At 43.2% G+C, this 24,380-nt stretch overlaps 1 protein-coding gene across 50 annotated transcripts in view; it reads right to left on the bottom strand.

The window, feature by feature from the left end:
- SORBS1 (sorbin and SH3 domain containing 1) overlaps positions 1 to 24,380 on the bottom strand; it is a 218,452-nt gene that overhangs the window by 151,424 nt on the left and 42,648 nt on the right. For all 50 annotated transcript variants that reach the window (XM_033130492.1, XM_033130494.1, XM_033130493.1 and 47 more), the window contains exon 2: positions 8,820 to 8,906. Coding sequence is in view for 47 of the 50 variants with exons in the window: in XM_033130465.1 (XP_032986356.1) it covers positions 8,820 to 8,906 (87 nt within the window). In the remaining 3 variants the exon portion in view is untranslated. The remainder of the gene's footprint in view (positions 1 to 8,819; positions 8,907 to 24,380) is intronic.

The following is a 24,380-nucleotide window of genomic DNA, read 5'->3' as shown; positions in this document are numbered from 1 at the left end:
ATCTCTGCTCACAAGTACAAAAGGAAAAACAGAAACCACATCAACCAGCGCAGGCTGTTGCCCATGCTTCTGACTGGGCTCTGAAACAAGCACACTGAAGTAGAATAAGGTATATGGTTGTACTCTGCCTGCCAAAAAGCACTATGTAAATATTATTAGCAACTCCATAACTGTTGGCTGAATAAATAAGGAAACAAGTCAATGAATTTGATGTTAAAGAGGCAATGTAAAGAGTTGTGAAATACACAGTACCTTCAGGCATGCGAACCAAGAATGCAGCCTAGAATTCTGCCAAGGAGAGCCTTTCTTTCTGTAACACAATGGCAAGGCCTTGGCCAGCCTGCTCTCTGGTCCCTTCTCTGCTCCTACACACAGAGCCCACTTAATGCCAACGCAAGCAGCACGGAATCAGTTTAGTGCCATTTATTTCTGAAATGTACTTCCTAAAACAAACAATATATTTACTATAAAATACATACTCAGTAGGTTTAATATGTATTGCATGCATATTACACTTACACTGTGTGTATTTATTTTTCTGTGCTCTCAGTGCCATTACAGGCTCTCAGCCAATGACAAGATGCACCACAGCCTCTCAGCCGACTGCTGACGCAGCCCCACTGCAAAACACCCTGAGCAGCCTCCATGGCACCATCCTGCGCTGGGCACGTTCTACCGCACGTATGGTTTACTCTGCTAAAGACTCTGTCTGCCGTTTATTTTTTGTTCTGGTCAACAATGTTGACTCACAATGGTCAAGAGATGGTATGCAATTGGTGTTAGACCTGCTGCAAAGAAATAAAGGAAAAGTATCACATAGGATTATAAAATTCAAGTGTTATGGTAGTCAACCAGTGAACATGGGTCAACTTCTAAACCCAGGAACACCAGTCATTCTACAGAATGCCAAGAAGATAAAAATCCTTCTGCCTAGTTCACTTCTGCACCATCTACTAAACAGAGCTAAGTGAGTTCTCTCCCAGTGCTATGCGTTCAGGGTTGTACCATGAACTCAAAACTCATTATATTTAGTTCTTTTTCCATGTTTATTATAGGTAACCATGAGGAATAAATGATGTCATTAGGAACCTTTCTCCACTGACACTCTGCTCGTCTAATCCCATAGACATTGTTATATAGCCAGTAAACACTCCAGAGTTTCCCACAACTCATGCCCAGCACTGAGGGAATGCTTCATGTGATAGAAGAATTCTAGATTGCTAGAATTTGAGGGAAACCCAAATATGATCTCATTTTATATAAGAAACAAGCTACTCTAGGTTGTCCTAGGGTAGGTGGCCAGACGGCCAAGGTGAGAATCCTAGCTTCCTCATCTCTCCTCATCCCTTGCCAGCACACCAAACATCTATCAGGAGCTCTCCCCCTAAAACCAAGAAGCTAAAAATGAAAAGCGTTGAGATGTTGTCTCCATCCTGGCTGGCATTTAGTTTTCAGTAGTTTATAATAATAATATTAGAAGGAAAAAGGCATTATTAGAAGAAATAGAAAATGCTGATCATAATCACTCATAAAATGGGAATGAATTAGATTAAATTCACATAATTATTAAAATGTTAGGTTGGTTTGTTGGTTTTGTCTTGTTTATGTGAAGTTCCTTTCCTGCAATCTACTGGATACTTTGGCAGGCACTCGAGCCCAAAAAACTAGCAACACTCTTTCCTTAAATTGATGACTTCTGTCATCCAATTTCATATTTTTGTCTGCTTATTGTAAAAAGGGAAAAAAACTAAGAATGTTCAGCTCCTTCAAGTTCAGTAGTTCAGTTATATTTGAAAGAGAAAAAAAAAAACCTGGAAATATTTTAGAGTAAACGTAATTAGTAGATTTGTATAAATGTTCCCAACATGGTAATTTTATGAGCAAACCACATTATACAGAGTACATGATATGTTCCAAAACTAATATAATGATTTGGTATTTGTAAAAACTACAAAAAAATTCTATTATTGCTTTCCTTCTTTCCCCTCTTATTTGAAAATGCACAAATCTCTTTAAGGAGAAAAACATTTGTTTCACAACTCCACTGCTCCAACTCTTTTTCTCCCTATCATTTTAAACTTAGTTTCTATTATTTAAAAAGGAGGCTACCAAAATGATGTCTGGCTGAATGTCAAGATCCCTTGATTTTTCAAGATAAGCTTTTAAACTGAAACTGTAAATCAGGGGTTATAAAACCAAAAGCCTGAAAAGGCCAAACAGGTAAGAGATGGGTAGTATGGGGACTCCAGCACACAGGGAATCACATGTCCCCACATGCGGAGATAACCGCTGGTCGTCTGCTCATCCAGCCCACGCTGTTCCTTACAAGACTATGGCCCAATAGTGGTAGGTAGTCTAATGGTCAAGAGTAGGTAGAAATCAAATTATGTGAAATTTCCTGGCTTTTATAATGCCGGCCACTTCAAAACTTAAACCATGGTATTTTATGGGCAGTTAGTTTACAACCTGCCGTAAAGGACAGAATGCTATAGACGTGATTAACTCAGGGAACAAATGCAACGAACGCATAGAAACACAAATTTTGTTGGAAAATGACTGAAGGTTGTTCTCCACATACTTTTTTAAAAAAAAGCCTATATTCCCCAATAATAACTTTTCTCTCGGCCAGAGGAGGAGGGAAGGGAGAATAAATGAACCTGAGGAAAAAATGAAATTAGCTATTAGAAAGCAAAAAGGGTAAAGGTGCCTCTACTTCATTAAAAAAAAAAAAAAAAGAGCAATTCATATAAGAGTTATTTCCAGCTTGTGAGTCCACATTAAGACAATTTTGGAAGCTACAAATTTCATGAAGTTAGGCCGCCTTGAGCATAGCCATCTTCCCTAAACTTTCTCCGTCTACAGATAGGCCATCCTAGAGCAGGTACCTGCCACTCAGAGCTATCCAGACGCAGTCACTGTTATAATGGTATGCTTATGGCTCGTGTGACTAAGTTAGGCATGATAACTGGCTGGGGAGTGTCACCTCCTAAAAATGTAACTATAATATATGCAAATTGTGTATGTGCATATGTGCCTTACAGGGCACATATAACCCCTCCCCCCAAAAGCCTAAGAACCAATACCTGATTATAATAGTGAAAGTTCAGTTGTGAAAGTTCAAGCACAAATAACGCAGTCCATTTTTTCAAGCATATCTCTGCAGGAACCGTTTTTTATTTAATCACTGCCATAATCAGCAGACCAGAGAAACTCTCTGAGTGAGGAAAACAGAGTGAGTCATCTCTATGTTGATAAGGAGACTGCAGGGTGAGGGCACCGCTGTGAAGTAGGTATCAGATGGTGCCTTGTCTAAATTAGCCGGAGGGGCAATTAGAATGATTTCTTCCCCCAACATTTAGTAATCACTGGAGATGACATTGATCTCCTTATTTTAATGACAATCCCAAGCAAGTCCAATCTAATGTTTGCTTCCCCAAATCAGGGGAAGGAAGGAAAGACAAAAGAGGTGTTTTACTCTCTATTTGTAGTCACTAGATGGAAAAGGAGAAAATATCTTGGTTTTACGCATAGCCAGCAAAGGTGATACAACTTTCCTGTTTGTTTAAAAAGTACAGAGTCAAACGTGTGAATCTCTTGTAAAAGTACCAACACCTAAGAAATGTCACCGCTGCACAAAGTGGAGATCAGGTCTTTGTTGGGTACAATAACTTTGGCCAGAAAGTGGCCTTATGAACCTCTGGTGACACAAACCAATGTGGCAACCCAGGGAGGTTAACTTTCAGACAATGATCCCCGCAGAAGCTGCCCCAACAGCACACACTCCAAACACCAGTGGCGTGATCAGCCACATTGGTCCTAGACACTGAACTCTAGCCTTCACTTTTTGAAAGGTGACAACTCACGCAAATTCCATTTTGAGCATTTTCCTACAGTAGCAGAGATTCTTAAGATGAGGAGAATGAGTTGGGCTTTCTTTTAAATTTGGCTGAATGCTGGGGTTAGAAACATTGTGTTAGAAACCCACAATGGATTCCAAATCCCCCGTCCTGTTCCACAATGCAATTAGACTTTACTCTAAAGGGCGGCAGAGGGCGATGCAGTTGAAATGGCCATAATTTGTGGCTTAACTCATAACAACTATAGCTCCTATCAAATCCGTATTTGTTGAAAGTAGCTGAATAAAATAACAGGCCAGAAACAGCCTTAAATCCATTTTCAAAGGAAGGAAGGAAGGAAGAAATTGGCTTGATTGACATATCCCTTGAAATTCAACTTAAAGAAGCCTCGTCCCAAGTTGCTGATGAACATTAACAGGACGGTGAATAGGCAAATGACCTTGATCAAAACACACATCAAGCAAGAGCACTTACTTAGAAAACCACCTAAGTAAAGTACTGAAGGGACTTTCAATTTTTCTACATCAGGTATTAAGCCTAAAGGAGATACTATTGTGCTTTTCAAAGCTAATACATAAATATAATATAGAAATAAATTAGAAGTACGAAAGGTACCTAGTGAAAAGTCTCCTTCCTACACCATTGCCCTCCCCACAAGGCTCCTCTTCCCAAGGATCTCCTGAGATGGTACGTGCGCTGTACCATCTGGACTGTACATGGACTGTTCGGCTTTTAGCTTAAGGAGGATTCCACCATTCTTTAAATGCCCCGCCACTCCAAGTCCCTAGGGGCATGAGAAAGTACCATCCTTTTATTCGTAAAATCACTTACTGAGAAAGTAAGCAGGGAGGAGAAATCCTCCCCAATATGACTGCCAGTAAGCTTCATTTCTTTTTTTAATCTTATTTAGGTTCCACTCTGTGGAAATACAAATGAAAACCAGGGTGGATGTCAACTGTCATGAATACCATTTCACTAAAACCTTCACTTTGCCATAAACTGCTGGCTAGAGACATACTGCCTAAGAGAACGCTACACAATCAATGCTCATTTTTCAGAGATTAGATGCCCCGAAGTCCCATTGAGAATATTTTCACCGAAATATGAGGGTCTTGAAATACATGTAAAGCAAGTTAGGGCTGTGCGTTTCCCAAGCGACTTGAAATAGCACAGGTTAGAATGCTGCTTATCACACTGCCCTCAATAGCGCGCCGATTGCCCATTCTTTTGTCATTTCCACAAAAGGCCTGAAAAGACCAGGCCTGGGGAAAAAGTGAAAATGTTTTCAAAGGGAATCTTGAGAATATTCAAAAAAAGCCTGGAGGGAGGGCTAAACTGGGAGGCCCTCCAGGGCAGTCAGAGACCCCCAGGGCAAAAGAGAGGAGGCTGGCAGGCTTTGAGCGGGTACCTGGGGGAAGGAGGCAAAACTGCCCATGGGGGATGGAGATAACAAGACTGAAAAGACGACAGACGCCCACAAATAGATGAAAATGTGTGATTCAGAACTGTTTTACTCCTATCAGCCAACAGCAGTAGAAGAGGGGTATGGGGGGTACTTGAAACACACAGTTATTACAACCATCAGAGTATATTTTTGCTGCTTTTTATCTTGTAGCATTTATCCTTGATATTTCAAAAATATCTTCAATATTTCCTAAATTGAGGTACCGCAGATCATGGTGCCTGTTTGGCTTTCTTCACAGAATTTTATCACATCTAACTTTCATTGTAACAGGACTGATTTTCAGGCATGTTTTTCACTTAGTGAACCTTCATTTAATGAACTTCCGGATGATATGATTATAGGATGAAAAAAATCTGAAACATATTAACAGTGAATTAAACTTAACAGTCATCAAAATAGCTTGTAAAAGTTCCAGTGCACACAAAGAAGAGTGTAGTTTACAAGCTATTGGCAAAGAATGCTGGATCTTTCTGCTTGCCAGCCAAAGGCACAGCCATGTGCCAATTGCATAAATGCAGCTTGTAATTCACTTAGCTGACCAGATTTAAAACTATGCAATTCTAAAACTAATATTCATATATATATATATATATATATATATATATATATATATATATGGGGAGAGAGAGAGAGAGAGAGAGAGAGAGAAATGAGATACAACATTGCATTCGTTAAATTAATTTCAGGTATACAACATTATTCAATATTTGTATACATTGTGGAACAATCAGCATAACTCTAGTTAACCCCTTACATAGTTACAGAAGTTTTTTTCTTGTGATAAGAACTTTTAAGATCCACTCTCTCAGCAACTTTCAAATATGCAATACAGAATATTAAGTACAGTCACCATACTGTACATTACATCCCTATGACTTGTTTATTTTATGACTGGAAGACTATGTATTTTGACTCACTTCACCCATTTTGCCCACTCCCTGCCTCCGGCAACCACCAATCTGTTCCCTGTATCTATGAGCTAAAACTTCTTGATTTGAGGGAGTCACAATATTTCTAATTTTTTCATATAAGGAGAGGCTTTGTTACTACTTTTACATCACACTATCTTATTTAAATAATTTATATTTGCATTACATGAAATCATACCATATTCATTAGCATATGTCTTCATTTACTTCTTAGTAGGGATTTTATATGGAAAATCCATGCTTTGCCTTTCCTCTTTTCTGTCCAAATCCCACCTATCCCTCCTTTCTCTCCCTAGGTAATCTTATCCAGTCTCATCGTTTTAAATACCACCTACCTTCAGATGATTCTCAAAGGTACCATTTCCGGCCACAGGCAACTCTACATCTCCACGAGAATATCAAATGGGCATCTCAAATTCAGTAAGTCCTAAAGGACTCTAGGGTCCTCCCCAAATTTCCCTCTTTGTTCCCCATCTTGGTAAATAGCAACATCATTCACCCAAATACATTGACTCTCATCCTTGACTCTTCTTTTTGCTCATATCCCACACCCAACCCAGCCGGCTCTACCTTCAATATTTCCCGAGCTTGACCACTTCACATCATTCTACAACTACCACACTGATCCCAGCCATGCCCCTATCTTTTGCTTGGACCACAGGCAGGGCCTCCTGGAGGTTACACCAATTCTACTCTTGTCCCAAAGTCTATTCTCCACCCAGGACCCAGAAAAATCACTTTAAAGCACAAAGGAGATCACATCACTATTCTACTCAAACTTCTCCAGTGGTAACCAATCACACTCAGAGTAAAATCTAAACTCCTTCTCATGGCCTACAAGATCTGGCTCCCCTCTACCACTGATCTCATTTTATATCAATCTCCCTCCCCGTAACTATTCCCAGCTCAAAGCCAGCCAAACTGGCTGCCCTACTCTTCCTCTATCATGCCAAGCTCTGCCGACGTCAAAAGTCTTTCCTTTTGCTTGCTGTTCCCTCTGCCTAAACACTCAAACCTAGATTCCTTCACTCCATTCAGATCTCTGCACAAACCCTCTGCCCTTCTTCCTCCCTGCCTTAACACCCCCGCCCCCCGAACCTTTGAACCTTTGCAGACCACTCTTTCAAAAGAGCCCCTCCAGCCCTTCCCTTTTTTCTTTTTTTACATTACGTATTATTACCTGGAATTATATTATCTATTTAGTTATTTACTTCATTCATAAAGCGATGTTGAATGAGCGCCTATCATGTGCAAAGTGCTCTTCTCAGCTGGAGACACAGCAGTGAATAAGATATGCAAAGATTCCTGCCCTCGTGCAGCTCACATTCTTGTGTGTCATCCCCACTCGAATTTAAGCTCCAGGAGAACAAGGACACAGTCTGTCGTGTGGCCACTGACTCTCCTGTGCCCAGAGCAGTGCCTTGGCACAGAGTGGGCACTGACACATATTTGCTGAATGGGTAATGAGTCCCACCCACCAGAGGCCATCTGCTTCCCTGGGGACTCCCACCACAGAGCTCTCCCTGCCTACCAGATGGGGTTCCAGTTATGGTACCCACAATGCTCCCCACGTCCCTTTAGACACAGTGATCTAGACAGCCAGTCTCCCATGTCTGAGATGGGTCTCTAACCTTGGGCCTCCCTTCCATCCTGCTCCAGCCCCCAGCAACTTGTAAGCTCCCAAGGTGGCCGTGCCACTGGAATTTGTCCCAGTGTCACCAGAGCACCTGGTCCACATGGTGGGAACTGACCAGGCAGTCAGCGTCAAACACGCCAGCTCTTCTCAACAAAGAGTCTCTAGAATCAAGATGCACAGGTCAAGCTGCCTCTGGCTCATGGCGGGATCCTGCCCCTCAATAGCTCACCTGAGACCTTCAACATCAACTAGCTAGCAGGCTTCGAAGCATTCCCATCTCAGCTTTGGAACACACTCCTGTTAAGGACATATTTTTGCCCCTCTCAACTGCCAAAAAGGCAAGACATTTACCTGCTGTGATGAGAAAATAACTTCCTTTCTAAAAAGGAAGAACATTTGTTAACTGTGAAATTATCTGATCACAAACAAAAATGAAGGTAACTGTGAAATGTAATTAATTTATCTTTCAGAAAAACAGCAGCTGCAGCGGTAAGAAGAGAAAAAAAAATGCAAATCTCTTGAACAACCTCTCTGGAGGTCTCAGAAAATAGGTAGCTAAAATCCATGTTTCAAAATATGTATTCACGTTTTAATTTATTTGTTAGCCTAGAACTGCCCTGCCAAATAGGATTATGTTATATTTACCCAGCACTTTATTGCCTTTGAAGCATTCTCACAAATGCAATCTCTTTTTAGCAGGACAGAATGCATTTCTCTGTCTGGGGCCCAGAAGGTCAAACAATTCACCTAAGATCCTACACTAAAAGTGGCAGAACCAAGTAGGTACCAGCACTCAGATATGCCTAGGTCCAGCTCAGTGTCCTTCCTTTCCTTCTATAATAGAAAGGATAGTGCAGTTGCCTGAAAATCACATTCTATAGTCCACTGAAAATATTTCCCTCACTGCAGAAGAAAAAAATACATATATTCACCAGTGGTTTACAGTGGTAGAAAGATTCATTGGTCCTGGAGCTCTGGACAGAGAGGGTTTCACAGGTTCTTCCAACAAATGCCACCTCCTGCAATGACAAACATACAGAACATTTGGAGTGAATCAGACACCCTGTGGCCTCTCTCCAAGGAGGCCATCCAAACACCAATTACAAGGTACCCTGCTTAGACCCAAAGCCCCCATCCTCTCCTTCCAGCCAATTCCCTTCACACTCTAGCTTTCCCAAGTAGAACAAGAATCTTCAGTTCAGCAGCTAAAATGGTTCCCCTTGGAATCACTGAATCTTGGGCAGAAAGAAGCTGTAGAGCTCATCTATAACAGGGATTACAGACTGAAAGCTTAATGGGTCACCTCTAGCCTGTAGAGATACTACACTGATTACAGGATATTTAAAAAATATAAGCCAAAACTAAAAAAGTCAGAGATGTCACATAAAACCCAGACTCCTGGAATCCAGAATTCTGGCTTCTCTTAAAAAAAAAAAAAAAAAAGATCTGTCAAAATGGCCCACATTCACACCTGAAAATGATCAGCTGGTGGTAAGTTGTAGCTCCTCTTCAGACAGGCTTGGCTACTCCAATATGCCACAGTCCCCACTGCTCCCTAGCGTTTCAATACAGGGAAGAGCTGTGATTATCACTGCCCTTGCATTACTGGGTTTCTTATGGTACAGAAATGTTCCCCTCTATCAAGGATTTTAACAAAAGTGGGAAAACATGAAGAAAAAGGGGCTGTGAGTTCCAAGGGGGAAAAAAAAATGGTAGAGCACATATAGCAACTTAAGTTAGTAACCTCACTCCTGTAGACATTTGCAACCCCTGAACAAGTACAATACAATACAAGTACAGTACAATATAAGTTAAATGTAAGCGGGAAACTGACTTGCCCACTCCTACAGTTAGGGACAGAGCTAAATCTAGACTCTAGGTCTCTTGACTGCCAATCCAGGACCTCTTTCACTATGCCCCATTGCATAGTAATCTTATATTATGAAACAAAAAACATGATATATACTAGGTTGGTGCAAAAGTAATTGTGATTTAACAGGTTAAAAATAATTGCAAAAACCTCAATTACTTTTGTGCCAACCTAATATATATATAATATATGTACATATTATATATATATATATATATATATATATATATATATATAATATATACACACACACACATATCTGAGAGAGAGACAAACACAAATGTATGTCCTTCAAAGCTAATACTAAATTCCAGTAAATACAGTTGAAGTATCCAACCCACTTTGTACTAAAATGTTCATCTTACTTTCATCTATCAAAGAATATAAGAGTACATTATATCAGGTTCCCTAAGGGTTCATTTCCTAATGTGACATTTCCAATAATTTTGCTGCTTTAAGTATAAAAATCCTCACAAATACAACTACTACTTCAAAAGTGCTCAGTTAATGTGCCAAACTGTCTAAAATATACTCTTTATTCTAGAAAAATGTCCTTTTACAAGGCTATAAATAAGCTCATGTACAAGGTACTAGCACTATAACAAGTGAACAATGTTCAACTATAAGACCTTGTTGGGAGTTATTTATATCATCCCCTCAAAGAATGTATTGATTCATTCACTCAACAGATATTTACTGAACCCTATTACAAGCCAGGGAGTGTGCAAGGTGATGGAAATACAAAGATGAATAAGACCCAGTCCTTGCCCTTAACTTGCTCTGTTTGGGTAAAAGACAGACACAGACCCTCAAAAAGAATTAGAAAACAATGGGTAAACATAAAGCTCTGCGAAGGCACAGGTGTTACGGGAGCACTGAGCAGGGGGATCCGAGTGCAGCTCAGGTGAACAGACATTTCTCTGCAGGGAGAGAGGCCTGAGGGATGGGAGTGGGGTAGGCAGGGGGCAAACTGAGGGGAAGGTGGGAATTACAGGCCATGAGACAACATGGGCAAAAGCAAGGAGAGAAAACAGCCCTTCCAACTTGATCTGGTCCAGATCTCGTATTACCTCAAAACCCCTGCCTTATGACGCGTGACCCAACGTCTTCTGAGACTTGATGCACAGCCCTACGTGTGCACTCTTGGAAGTTTATCTCACCAAGTGCCCCTATCAAGACTGCCACCAATTCAGCCCTGCTCCCTCGCAATGCCCACCTATGCCTCCCTCAGGGCAACCAATGCTGTCCCAGAGTCTGCAAGGCCTAGGAAACATGGCAGGAGAAATACTGAGCTTTCCATGAGGTCTCTGAGAAGACTAAGCAAACAGGTTTTTTCTTGGGCCAGTCACAAGATGGCCCTGCCTCCACCTCAAGGCCTGATTTCCACAGCCAGAATCCACAAGACATTCAGGCCTCAAGGGGGAAATTTGTGAGAAAATGTCCCAAAATATCTGCCCACCAAAATCCTCAAGTGGAGTTCTCTTTTTCTTCACGGACAAGAACGGGATGAGCTGCCAGCCCTAATCTGAGGCAAAGCCAGAGGATAGCATCCCCCAAAGACAAACTTTTGGAAAGGGGCATAAAGACGAGCAAAGACCAGACACATGGCCATGGTTAGGGTTCAGTGTTCAAGGCCAATATGAGGAAACAAGGAGGCAGAATCCACTTGAAAAATGAGAAGAGCTTCACTAGATCTGTAACTGTTGGGTAGGTTTCCAAATTTGGCTAAAAATTACACTCACGGTAAAAATAATTTTCTGAGCCCCAGACTCATTCAATCAGAATCTCTGGTTTGGAGGCCCAGGAATTATTCAGGTGTTTCTGATGCCCAGACTCTGATACCCATTTGGAAAAGGGTATCTTCCACCCAGAGGCCTTGGGAGGTCCAGAACAATCTCTCCTTAAGGTCATTAATTCAACATCTTTGAGGCAAGATTCAAGGAGCCAGGCTTTGAATTGCACATTCTTATTATGTTTACCCACTCCCTATATCACATTCTGACAACCATCACTTAACTCCTTTTTAAGTAGATAAAAAAATCATAGATTGTCAGCAGCCGGGATGGAACTAGGTAAGTGAAAGGGGCCTCCCTCCTTGCGCCTGGCCCTGTATACCATGACCCAATGCCAGTGCCTCCCGATAAACTACTGGAGCTGTCAGTCTCAGCAGAGATCTGAGCCCTCAGATACCTGTGTAGGCTCACCCTGGCGAAACAGAAGGCCTGGAAGCATCCAGTCACCAAGGTGGCCTTCGAGGAACAGCTCCAAGACACACAACTCTGATCGGGTCCTTACTGCCCAAAGAGCAGGAAACTGCAGGTCAATGCAATGCCTGGGAACCAGCCAGGCCAGCTGAGCACTTCTCTTCCCAGATTTCCACTTTGTGGTCAAGTAACAGCCTGAGCAATCTCACGCCAAGAATGGCAAAGTAAATGGTGTGTACCACAAAGACGACAGATCAGAGGAAGCTGGTTCCCTGAATGGACCAGCCTAGAGAGATCTCTTCCCTGACATCAATGGATGCTACAGGTGACTTTCAGACAGACCAGCAGCAGGGAAACCCAGGGCTGACCAGGGTTAGCCTACCTGATTGCCAGCCCAGCAGCAATGCACAGTATCCTTCACTAGAACAAGGAGACTGCCAAAAGTCCCCTTCAACTTAAGGGTCCTCCACTTGAGTCATAATGCAAATTTGGAAGAGCATGGGTAGGCAGGAAGGCTAGTAAAAGCTCAAGATACTACCTAGCCCATTCTGGTGGTCTTCAGGTTTTAGGAGAGCCATTACTTCCTGCAGTGGCATTATAGCTTTGCCTAAAACAAGACCCTTCTCTGACCCAATCCTCCAAAAGAAATCACAAGAGTTGCTCCATGCCCTGCCAAACACCTTGAACCTCCCCCATCTATATCCTCATTTCTACCATATCCTAGAATAAAGAACATACTGGATGTTGTAAAAGTCACCTTAGCCACCTCATTCCTACCAAACATCAATCCAGACCACCCAACCAGCTCTGGACCAATAGGAGTCTCTCCGGTTACATGTTCTCATAGCACCATGTATCGCTTTTTCATAACCGAAGCACTTACTCATGCTTTCCTTTTTGTTGTTTTTTATACTTTATGGGGTCTTTTGTTTGTTTGATTGGCTAATCACTATATCCCAATATACTGCCTTCAAACTCTCTTCAAGAACATACCTCAAATTTCATGCCTTCCAGCTAAAAGATAAACAGGCCAAACCCATTTACCAACTACTGAGTCTTGCCATTGGCATCTGAAATCTAAGCAGCCACGAATTAGTCCACTAATTTGGTGGACTAGGAAGGACCTTGCTCAAAAGGCTAGTCTAGAATTGAAGAAAATCCCCAACTGGGCTTGAAGCTGACCAACTCGGGAAGGAAACAAATCCGAATAATTATCTTTTTATTTCTTTTGTGCAGTGTTTTTTTCCTTAAAACACTCTGCATTTATCATTTTTTAGGATAACTTTCTCTTTCTATATCTATATATGCAAAATAAACTCCTTTTTTGACCTTGGAAAGCCCTTCCCTAGTTCTAGAACAATTCCCACTGGGGCCATGCCCAGCACCACATCCTCAGGACGTGAACGCCATTCAAGCTTCCAGGATGCTCAACGCCAAGGTGGCTCAAACATCTCGCCTCTGGTCCCATTGCCCAGCTGTCCTCGGTTCGCACTCATTGGCAGAGGAAAGTGGGTGGGTTTGGAGGAGCTTTTTAAAGTTCTCCCGCCTACTCCACAGATTCAGTAGGAGGGAGAATGAAGGTTTCCAAGCACTCTGAATGACACAAAAGCTCACAAAATAGAATAAAATTAGGAAAATTTTTAGCTCCCCTTAAAAAAAAAAAGCACACCTACTTTACATGATTCAGAGTGACTTCATATTTTCTTCCACTGAGATATGCATTTCTTATTCCCAAAGCTGGGAGCTCCCTCCCTCCTCCCTGCTCCACTCCTAAAACAAGACAGTCCATGAGATGCCTGTTGTATCTGACGTGGGACCCCCCTGAGAAACTCCTGACAAAACCCAAGGCAAAACTCCTGCTCCTTCCCCCAAGGGCCTTCACATTTGCGGTTCTCTCTACCGGCAAAGCTCTAAACTTAAAAAAAAGCCAAAGATTTTACCTTTTAAATATTCTGGATTTGTGGCTTCTCCTTAAAAATACCGAGATCTGACAACACTGGGCCTCAGGACACCAGCTGGATGGAGCTGGGTGGTAACTGTTCCCCTTAGAGGGGCATGGCTTTCAGAATTCCCGGACGCCAAGGCCGGTGTCACTTGCCATTTATCATGGTACTTGACCCGCCTTTTTCCTCTTAGAGAAGAGAAATATTTCTCTATCAACAGGAGGGACATGAAAGACCAAGAGGGTCTTGTATTTCCAGAAAAAAGGGAAACCACCACATTTTTGTGACAGTGAAGAACATTCATTCCCATGAGTTTATGTGCAATATCCTACCTTTCATTGGGTGTTACTTGCCTGACCTCTGAGGCACTGAGGACCCCTGGCCTATACCTCTTTAGGACCAAATTTCTTACTCTAAGTCAGCAAATAAATTTTAAAACCAAACCACTGGAAAAGAAAACAGCTTAGGTACACACAGTACCTAATTCCCCCCTGAATATTTTGGTTCTTTGGTCTCACCTTTCCTGAAAACATGAGATCCTGCTCTCAGCCACCAAAAGGGAAGGTTCCACCCCTTATGCATGATCACATCCAGATAAATAAGCAGGCTTTCTTTTTTCCACTGAAACTGCAGTTCTATATGGAAGGGAGGAAAAGGGCCCTACGGGCATGCTTTCCCTTCCCCCCACCTTTCCCATCACTCCCCCACTCCCACCCCACAGATCGTGCTCAGAATGCAAGTGCCCCTGAGAAGGGGGTGGGTAAATTGCCAGTGAATGTTTTCAGTGCAGTTGTTTCCAGCCGGGCTACACAGAAAAATCACCTGGGGCTCCAGACTGATTGAAGAATTTTAATATCCTCCTCCTCAGGTGCCACTCATGCAGACTGCCCAGCACTGACTGATTCATCCCATGGCATTTGGAAAACATGAATTTAGAAAACTGTGACCCCCTTGCTACCGTGAGCAGCCAGGTAGGACGCACCTCTCCAGTCAAGAGATGCTAGAAAGCGGCACTGTCCCCTGCAAGGTAGCCACAAACCACACGTGGCCACTGAGCCCTTGAAACTCAGGGAGGGTGACTCATGACGTGCTGTAAGGGTAACATACACATTGGGTTTTGAAGACTTGGTGTAAAAAAAAAAAATAATAATAAATCTCATTGATTTTTTTTATATTGCTTACATATCGAAATAATAATATTTTGGATATACTGGGTTTAAAAATATGTAGTTAAAATTAGTTTCACTTGTTTCTGTTTACCTTTTAATGTGGCTACTAGAAAATCTTAAATTGCACACAGGGCCGACATCATATTTCCACTGTGCAGCCATGCTCCAGAGACACTCAACATTCCAACATGGGGATTGCAGTCAAAATGGAAAAAATGAGAACTTGCTCAAGCCTGGTCTCTACCTATCACCTGTATGCTCCTGAGCAAGTGATCATGATTTTGAACGAGTTATCTGATGTCCGTTTCCTCCCCTGTACACGGGTATAACTGAGGGTGAGCGTAAATAAAGAAAAGAGTACAGGGAAGCACCGGGCATGGCGTCTTCCCCCAGAGGGTACTCAACGCCTGAGCACTTCCAGCCCTTCCTCCTTCCCTGACTTCCTTAAGACCATAAAATCTGAACTCAGCATCTCCTGGCATCAAATTTACTAACTACAATGCCCAGTTCTGCACAGTGACTACAGATGGCACAGTGGGTCTCCATCCACAGGGTAAAAAGGAAACACCTGGGGAGCCCCAAGACCCCAGAGACTCTGACTCTGTCCACGTGGCGTGGGTCTAGGCATGCGCATCGCTCACAAGAGCGCTGGAGCACTCTGACGCCCATGGTCTGGGAATGGAAGAACATTGACAGGGCTGAGGAATTGTGACCAATACTGTCAGGGCTGCCAAGGGATTGCCCCACTTGCAGTCAGACAGGCCAGCCTGAAACTGGGCAAGTATAGCCCATAGAGAGGTCAGGAACTGATCACAGCCTCCCCACAGCAGAGGACTGCTTTGCTGACATCTTTGACACTTTGGTAAGAAATGACTGTCTGCCCTAAACATTATTTCAAACACCAGAAGGTAGCTGACACATCCTGCCCTCATACAAGAACCATTAAAGAGGATCAAAAATGGACTATTTCAAGGTGCCCAATAGCTTAGCAACTATGCTAAAAAAGACTGAGGTGCTTAGCACTCCCACCAGCAACTTATGAGAGAAACCAGGGCAGGTCCTCCTTCTACCCTTGCCTGGTACCCAAAAGTATCACCTCTGGCTCGAACTTCTGGCTGTCAGGCCAACCCTTTGGACTCCTCTGAAGAAGCATTTCTCCTGCTCTCCTAGGAGCCCAGAAAGGCGCAAGGACTTGCATGCACAGACTTGCAAGTCCCAGCAGCCTGTTTATTCCAGGGCCTTCGGCCACTGGAGAAAGTCATTTGTGAGTGCTGGACAGACAGAGCACACAGATCAAGTGGGCCCCAGGAGGCACGCTGGCAGAAGAAAGCTGTCTATTTAAACCAAACAGTTCCTGCTCCTTCTCTTCATTTAAAAACCCTCTCTTTGCTATGCTACCTCCATCTCAAATCAGTACAAAAGACCAATTTCTTGGAGAAAATTTAAATATCCTTCCCCAATAATATTTCTATCGGTAAAATATGGCCAAGAAACTCAACCTTTTCCTTCTTCTTAGGGCAAATTTCTTCTCTATGGAAAAAATATAATGTGAATGAATCATGACATTTTCCCCAAGTACACTCGTATAAACTGCCTCGGATTTTTTTGGAAATAAGGTACAACATGAATAAGCACTAAATCTGAGAACCCTGACATATTTATTTTCAGTACAGGAAAATGATCTGGGGTTTGTCCAGAGTGTAGTAACACACTATACATGACCTTGGCACCCCACCACCACAGAGCATTTCCCCCAAATCACCCACCATCTCAAGTCTGCTTCTCACATTCTCTGCTCCACACTCAGCCTCTGTCTCTCAGATAGAACACACCGGTAACATGAGCATAACTGGGTCTCCATGTAGCCTCGTCTCCACTCTGTAGCTGTGCAAACAATCCAGCCCAAATGTGATAAAAATTAATTCAAAATGTTATTGGATCTCTTGTTGAACACCAATGGGAGGGAACTAAATTCTTTTGGGGGGGAGCAGGAACTAAATTCTTAATGCATAGAAAGTTTTCTTTAAAGTCCTTCTTCCTTCTCTACCACTTGATATCCCATACATAGACAGTAGCTATTCTAGAAACTCTCCTCTACTCTTCACCCCACTCCCACCCCTAGGTCATAAACAAATTTCCCTCTCCTTTCCTTTAGCCACCATTCCTTCTTCTCTTACAAGTACTGGGCCTTTTCAGATACAAACACAGCACACACACACACAAAACCTCCTGGCTCTCCTACTCAGCCTTTACGCATTGCCCCAACTCTACATGAGAAATGCCCAGGAACTGAGTTAAGGAGAAAAAAATCCTCCTGAGGAGGTAGGGTAACTGGGAAAGCTGAGTAATAGACAACAGAACGCTCTTTAGCAGAGAGGAGAAAGTCCACGGACACTCAGTGGTATGTGGCAAGGAACAGTGAGTGCTAAGCTGTTGCCCAGTGGTGCTAAATGTCACCACTCTGAACACCCAGCCCAGCTTCAGAAGACATGTTCTTCCCATCCAAGTTAGACCTCTGCTGGATAGAGAATCCTGGCACAGCCATTAATAAACTATACCACCTTGGCTTCCAACAGCTTCCGATAACACACTGGCTGGGTATATCCATCAGGAGTGGATGGGAAGGGGTATTGCCCAGGTCTCTGTCTACACCTGAGATGCATCCTAGCACTTGGAGAAGCTACAATGATCCGAACGTGTAGAATTGTGCGCCTAGCACCAGAAAGAACTTCTGAGATGGTTCTGCTTACACAAATGGCTGTGTTCTTTCATTCACTATGCACTGAGGCAGTGAGGAGGAAGAGCGAGAAACTATGATGAGAATGACCTAGCCTCTACTTTCAAGGAAGCGAATACAGGGGGATGAGTCATACAGGTAAAAACTGATGAAGAGCTGTGTCTGGTTGAGAAGGGAGATAAGAGGAGAGATAAGGGACAGCCACATGGCACAACTGAAGGAATGCTAACCTAACGTCTGGCTCTGCCATGGATTAGCTGTGTGGCCTTGGGCAAGTTTCTACACCTCTCTGAGCCTAATTCCATCCCTGAAAAATAAGAAGGCGGGCCACAGATGATCAGAGTTCCTTTTCAGCACTGACATTCCATGGCTCTTTGATTTTAAGGATACCTGCTCTTGGGGACATGGACAAACAGGTGGGGCATAGAAAGGCAGACAGGAGGAATAGTACAAACGACTCCAAAATTTTAATTATTATGATCGCTGATGGTTGCTCTATGTATATACTCAGTGTACCTTCTAAAGCTGCAGTGCCCAAGCACGGCCAGTGCTCACAAGCCAGTTTCCAGGCCCATTAATTTTTATAACAGAACACTGCGCCCTGTACTGGGAGCAGCCCACTGGCCTATAGGCCGCATTGCGGACACATTGATGGCAGTGCCTTCCTCCCACGGTGCTGAGACCTTCCTCATCTAATAAAGGCCCAAGTTCATCCTCCCTACTTCGCAGATGAGCAGACAGGCTCAGAGAGTAAAGGGCTCCCTGACTCACACAGCTTGGAGGGACAGAACCAGGAGAGAAACCCAGATTGTCTGACTCCCCACCTACCGTTAAATGCCAATTAGATAACTGTGTGGGATCCCTGCAAAGCTTGGACACTTAGAAACCCCACGCAGATGCACGGAACTGATCCAAGAGCATTGGGGAGGATTCTGCAAAGGGGAGCCAAAAGCGGCCTTTTCTTCCTCCATCACCTTGACAAGCAGGCTGATCACCAGCTGTGGAGGTTGGTTGCTATCCACCTACTATCCTGTTACACACTTCCACCTTTGAGCAATGCAAGTGGTGGCTTGTACTCTAGAACTGAGGTACTCTAGATCCTGAGGTCCAGCTGAAATTATACGCAAAGACCCTACAGTACTTTCTCAATGTGTATCCATCCACAGGCAAGTCATTTAACATCTCAACGCCTCAGTTTTCCCATCTGTAGAAGAAGAATAACAATAGTACCTACACCTCAAAGTGTTACGATTAGGATTAAAAGAGGTTATACATGTAAGTGCTTAACGCAACGTCTACAATGTAAATGTTGGTTTTATCACTATGATTTTTCTGGGAAAGAGTCCAAAGCTTTCATCAGATTCTCCATGGGGTCTATGACCCAATAAAAATTAAGAATCCCTGTTCTACATGCTACTCTTGGAATGAAACTAAGGTCATTCTGTGGGAAGGAAAGTACCTCTTCTAGCTTCCTCACCTTTCCAGAAGGATTTGAGGCTTTCTATGCCTCCTACTCCTAGAGGGTAAAGAAAAAGAACCCTGATGAACCACACTGGAGGCATTAGTCACTTCCATGCTGGAAAATGCCTTCTCGGACCCCATAAGGTCCCCATCTAAAAGTGGGACAGTAGAAAGGAGAGAACCAAATCCCAACTCCAGTTCCCACACACTCAGGAATAAACCCGCTCCATCCCGGCCTGTCAGGGTGCAGGAGGAGGAGCTTCTGGCCCTTGGCCCAGTCCCTTCATTCCAGGTGTCTGGCTACCTTTCCTGCCCCTTCTGCTGAGGAACTGAGCAAAGAGAGTCAACTAAGTCCAGGTACACAGGAAGGTGATGTGCTGGGATGTCAGAAAGACCTGAAGCTGAGGTCCTGGTCTGGAAAGAGCTGGTTAAGGAGGAAAGGGATTAAAGAGAAAGGATATGGAAAGTGTAAAAGGAGGGAAGCAATTTAAATCCTTGTTTTGCTGCTCTTTGGCCTCATGACTTTAGACAAAGAACTCAACCTCTCTGAGCCTCAGTTTCCCCATCAATACTCATGAACAGTGCCCGCTTCACAGAGGAGTTACAAGGATCAGATGAGATCTATGTAAACATTTAACATAGTATCTGGTAGTAACTCCTTAAGTGGTCACTAACTGGTGATGCCAACTGTTATTATTACCATTATGAGGATGATGGTGAGGAGGGAAGCAGCAGACAAAGGTCAGCATAGTTATGAGGCCTCACTGTATTATTGGTTTGGGGGTTTTAGATCTTGTTACATTAAAAACGAAATCAAGGCAGGTTTGTGGGGAGAAATACCAGTATCAGAGGGAACACAGGGTCTTGGGCCCCAAACACAAGAGCTCTGACTGCAGGACTCCAACCTTGGGGTCCTCAGCTCAGGAAGACCTACTTAGGTAGCAGTGAAGATGGAAAACAGACAGGTGCCTAAGAGAAGGGCCAAGTGAGACATCACATGTCTTTACTCTCAGCTGGAACAGCATCGACTCCATAAAGTAACCCGGGTAATTCTGTAACAGGCAGTTAGTTTATCTTTGATCAACAAGGGGGGAATTACTACTTAAACACTATGTTGGGTCAGATGAAATCTTTCAAAGTAAGGGACATTTGGAAGAAAAATAAATATAAAAAGAAAAAGAGAGGCATCCCTGGTGGTAAAAGGATCGGGGACGCCAGTGTCCACGGCAGACCCGGCTGGCGCATCCCCAGCTTCCGATGTGTTGGCCCCCTGAATTCACCTTGTTACCACCACCTTGGCAGACTAGGAGTGAGTTTGAAAGCAACCATGCTTCTCTTCAAATACTTTCCTATAATATGAAAGTAATGTATGTTCATCATAGGAAGCTGGGAAAACAAAGGAAGTCTCAGAGGAAACACAATAACCCAACCATCAATGTTAACTTGCGGAGTTAGTGCTGCCGGTTTCTCGCTTTGTTAAGGCAAATCATTTTTGTTTAAAGAATCACATCAGTTTTCCTAAGACTCCAGATCTGAAGAATTAGTAAAAGCAGTAAGCATCAAGAAAAGCCGAGGACGGGCTGACAAAAGGAGATGCGTGTACCCGCGCATGCACACGCGTGGGCAGGTCTTGCTTCTCTGAGGCCTCTTCACTCACAGTCCAGGACGGTCACGATGGCCATCCCTGGACTAAGAAGTTTACACTTAGAGGATCAAAAAAAAGAACTCCACCCACTAAAACAATGCTCTTTAAGTATCAAAAAGTCTGGCATTTCAAACGAACATTTTTAAAAACACATTTTAAAAAACTCCAAACCTATGATATGTTCCTTGGCACCAATCTGGGTCAGTTCCTGGTGGGGATCCAGAATAGAATTTCAAAAGATACTGTAATTATTCCTCATGTCACTGATACCGTTCTATCAGACTTGAATAAATCAAAATCATAATGAAAAAGGAAAACAAAACTGAACCTCTCTGGCAACACACTTGGTGCTTAGAAAACATGAGTTTTTACCAGCAGCTTTTATGGCTGCCTCTTAAAGCCATTTGTAATGCCGCTTATGCCAGAGTAAAAGGAAGAGTAATTTGTGTTGACTAGTGTTGACAAACTGTAACTTCAAGGCTGCCCTTGTCTGTGTAGTGTATAGAAGTCCCAGACAAGGACGTCAGTTCAGCAGGAAAGAACTTTCCAATGAGAGGAGCCACCCAACATTAGAAAGGGAGTCTCCTTGAGAGACTGAGCTCCTCACTGCTGGAGGTATGCAAGCAGAGTTGTACGAACCATGTGGCTTACAACTTTAAGATTCAGAGTCTCTGTTTCTTGCAGGGGAAGTCACGAGGGCACTGCTCAGTCGCCTTCCCTCGTTCCCCATTGATGAGGAGGAGGGTAACCTCACCGGTGTGAGTTCCAGTGAAGGTCTTCAGAACGCAGAAGGGCCATAAATAGAAGCAAAAGGCAGGAGGTGGGAGTCACTCATGAGCCTGGAGGAAAAGAGAAGCCCAGAGGGATGGCCTCTAGAATTGGACAAAGAATTCAGAGGCATCTGTGGGTGGCTCTGGGAACAAAGTGAAACCCTGAGACTTGGAGTAGAGCCCTACCCTACCGTAAGATTGATCTGTAGCAGCTTTTCTGGAAAAGGTGGCACTTTTAGGACTTCATGCAAATCCCTCTGGGGCATTGGGACACAGGCCTACAATCCCTGGACATCACCAGTCAAATGTAAACAGAAGCTGTGTCCTTGCGAGTGTCCTGGAACTGAGAACTCAAGGCAGGTGACTTCTAGGACCCCCAAGATAACGAAGCCAGCAGAAATGACCCACAATTACCAAGAATGGCATATTCCCTCTACACTCTACTTTTCTGACAAAGGCAAAGGGTAACAAAATAAGTTGCTACTTGCTCCAAAAAACATCATCCAGGAGCTGCCCTTCTTCAGTCTAGATTCTGAGGGGCCTTTGGTTTTGGTTGGTCCATGGAGCTAGGAACAACCTGTGGCCCAACTCAAACCTGTAACTTAGAATTTTGAACAGAACTTAAAAGTCTTATTGGCAAGATCCCAAAAGGCCACATGATGTGCATGTTACTCGACTTAAGGAACTCTTGTCCCTGTAGGAGAAGGCATGACACACATGCCTTAGAGAAACAAGACAGGATTTTTCTTTCTCCAAAGACAAAGGGGGTGGTGCACAGGAAGGGGGAGGAAAGCTAAATCCTCACCTTACACAGTACGGAGTCAACAAATAATGCCCCCAAATAGCAAAACATGTGAGTTACAGAAAAATGTGGAAGTAAACACCAAAAGAATCAGCTAGGATTTTTAAATGGCGACCACTGGGGAACGGAGGGTAGAGATAAGGGGGCAGGAGATTGTGGTCCTGGAGAACTATCTGATTCTTGAAACTGTATGCATGTGTAACTTTGGTAAACACCAGACATTTTAGAAACAAGAAGAAAAGGGGGAAAATGGGCTAGGATTCCTTGGACGCATGTATTTTCCAACTTAAGATATAAAAAAATAACACTTTAGGTAAATGATAGTATTTGAATATTGTTTCTCCATATTTTTCAACCAGAATATTATATTTTAATAACTTTTCCTAATTAAAGCAATATTGTTCATTGCTTTTAAAAAATTAAATAAAGCCCCCCTCACCAAAAAAGGGGCAAAAGGAAAAATAGTTATAAAATCACCATCCAAAGGTAACCACTGGATGATTTGGAGGTAGTTTCTTTTTATACATGTGCATACGTATATACATATCGATAAAAATACAGAGAATTTTCTTTTAACTCTTTGGACTTATCCAATGGCCATTTGGTTTTTGTTTTAGAGAGAGAAGGAATATTTTGAAAAGTATTAAATTGGGCCTTTGCTTCTTATACAGTAAATACCAAAATCTCATTCTATAAGGATAGGCATGTCAGCTTGTTATATTTTGACTACATGGTGCATTTACAAAGAAAAAAACAAACCCTTTTTTGGACAGTGGTACTGTGATTTTTCTTAGAATTCCCAGACATAAAATTACAGCAATGAGGTGGAAGCCTTGCTGCAAATTGGCTTCACCTCAAATTGCGTTGGTTTCTGACTCTGTGTGTGCCTTGTTTGTTTCTTTCTATACAAGTCTCTCTTTGCGTCTCTCTTCTTCTCCCCCTGCCCCAACTTGTCACTAGCTTTCCTCCCTACTCCATCCCAATGTTTTGTTTTATTCCTCTCTTACAGCTATACCTTCTCCCTGCCACCCGCAGCCAGATGCAATATGAAACTAAAGTCATATTCTTACTACTTTTTGCATTTGCAGAACAGAATTGTCTTTGAGTTTAAAACAGAAATACAAAGTATTCCTTTTATCCATTTTCTAAAGCCCATGTTCCTTTTCTTTTTTCTTTTCTTTTTAAACAAAGGCAGTTGTAGCTCCCCAGGGCCTAGGATCTAACTAACTAGGAAACTCTCAGAAATAAGGAAAGGGCTGGGGCCTGCTCAGTGGCTCAGGTGGTTAGAGCGCCTGGCTGTGGTCGCCGGTTCGATTCCCACATGGGCCAGTGAACTACGCCCTCTACAGCTAAGATTGTGAACAACTGCTCTCCCTGGAGCTGGGCTGCCTCAGCCAGGGGGAGCGCAAGGCTCGTAATACCAGCATGGGCCAGGGAGTGGTGTTCTACACAACTAGACTGAGAAACAACAGTCTTAAACCAGAATGGCAGGGGGAGGTGGAAGAAGGGGAGGGGAAAAAAAAAAGGCACTGACTCTGCTTGGAAAAGCCGGTGTAGACATGGAAGAATGCTTGTGTGGACAAGGCCTTGTGTGGACAAGGAGGTGATTTCCCAGAGCAGAGGCCAAGGAGGGAGATTAATGTCAAAGCCAACTTAATCTGCTCCTGGGGCACCGAACCCCCACATCACCCCATGTTGGGAAGTCATTAGATCCAGGCGGCAAACCTGAAACTATCAATCAGGGCATCCCGCTAAAGAACCATCTATTTCTCCATTCCTCTAAGAAGGACCTGCCTCTTTTTCGAATCATTCAACATGTCTGAATCTTTTTCCACAAGAGCTTCTTTCAAAATCGGGTCACTCCCATCCTACACATACAAGACTTCCCCCCC

This window comes from Rhinolophus ferrumequinum, chromosome 16, assembly GCF_004115265.2.
Source record: "Rhinolophus ferrumequinum isolate MPI-CBG mRhiFer1 chromosome 16, mRhiFer1_v1.p, whole genome shotgun sequence".
NCBI lineage: Eukaryota > Metazoa > Chordata > Mammalia > Chiroptera > Rhinolophidae > Rhinolophus > Rhinolophus ferrumequinum.
This window is presented reverse-complemented; position numbering and strand designations above follow the sequence as displayed.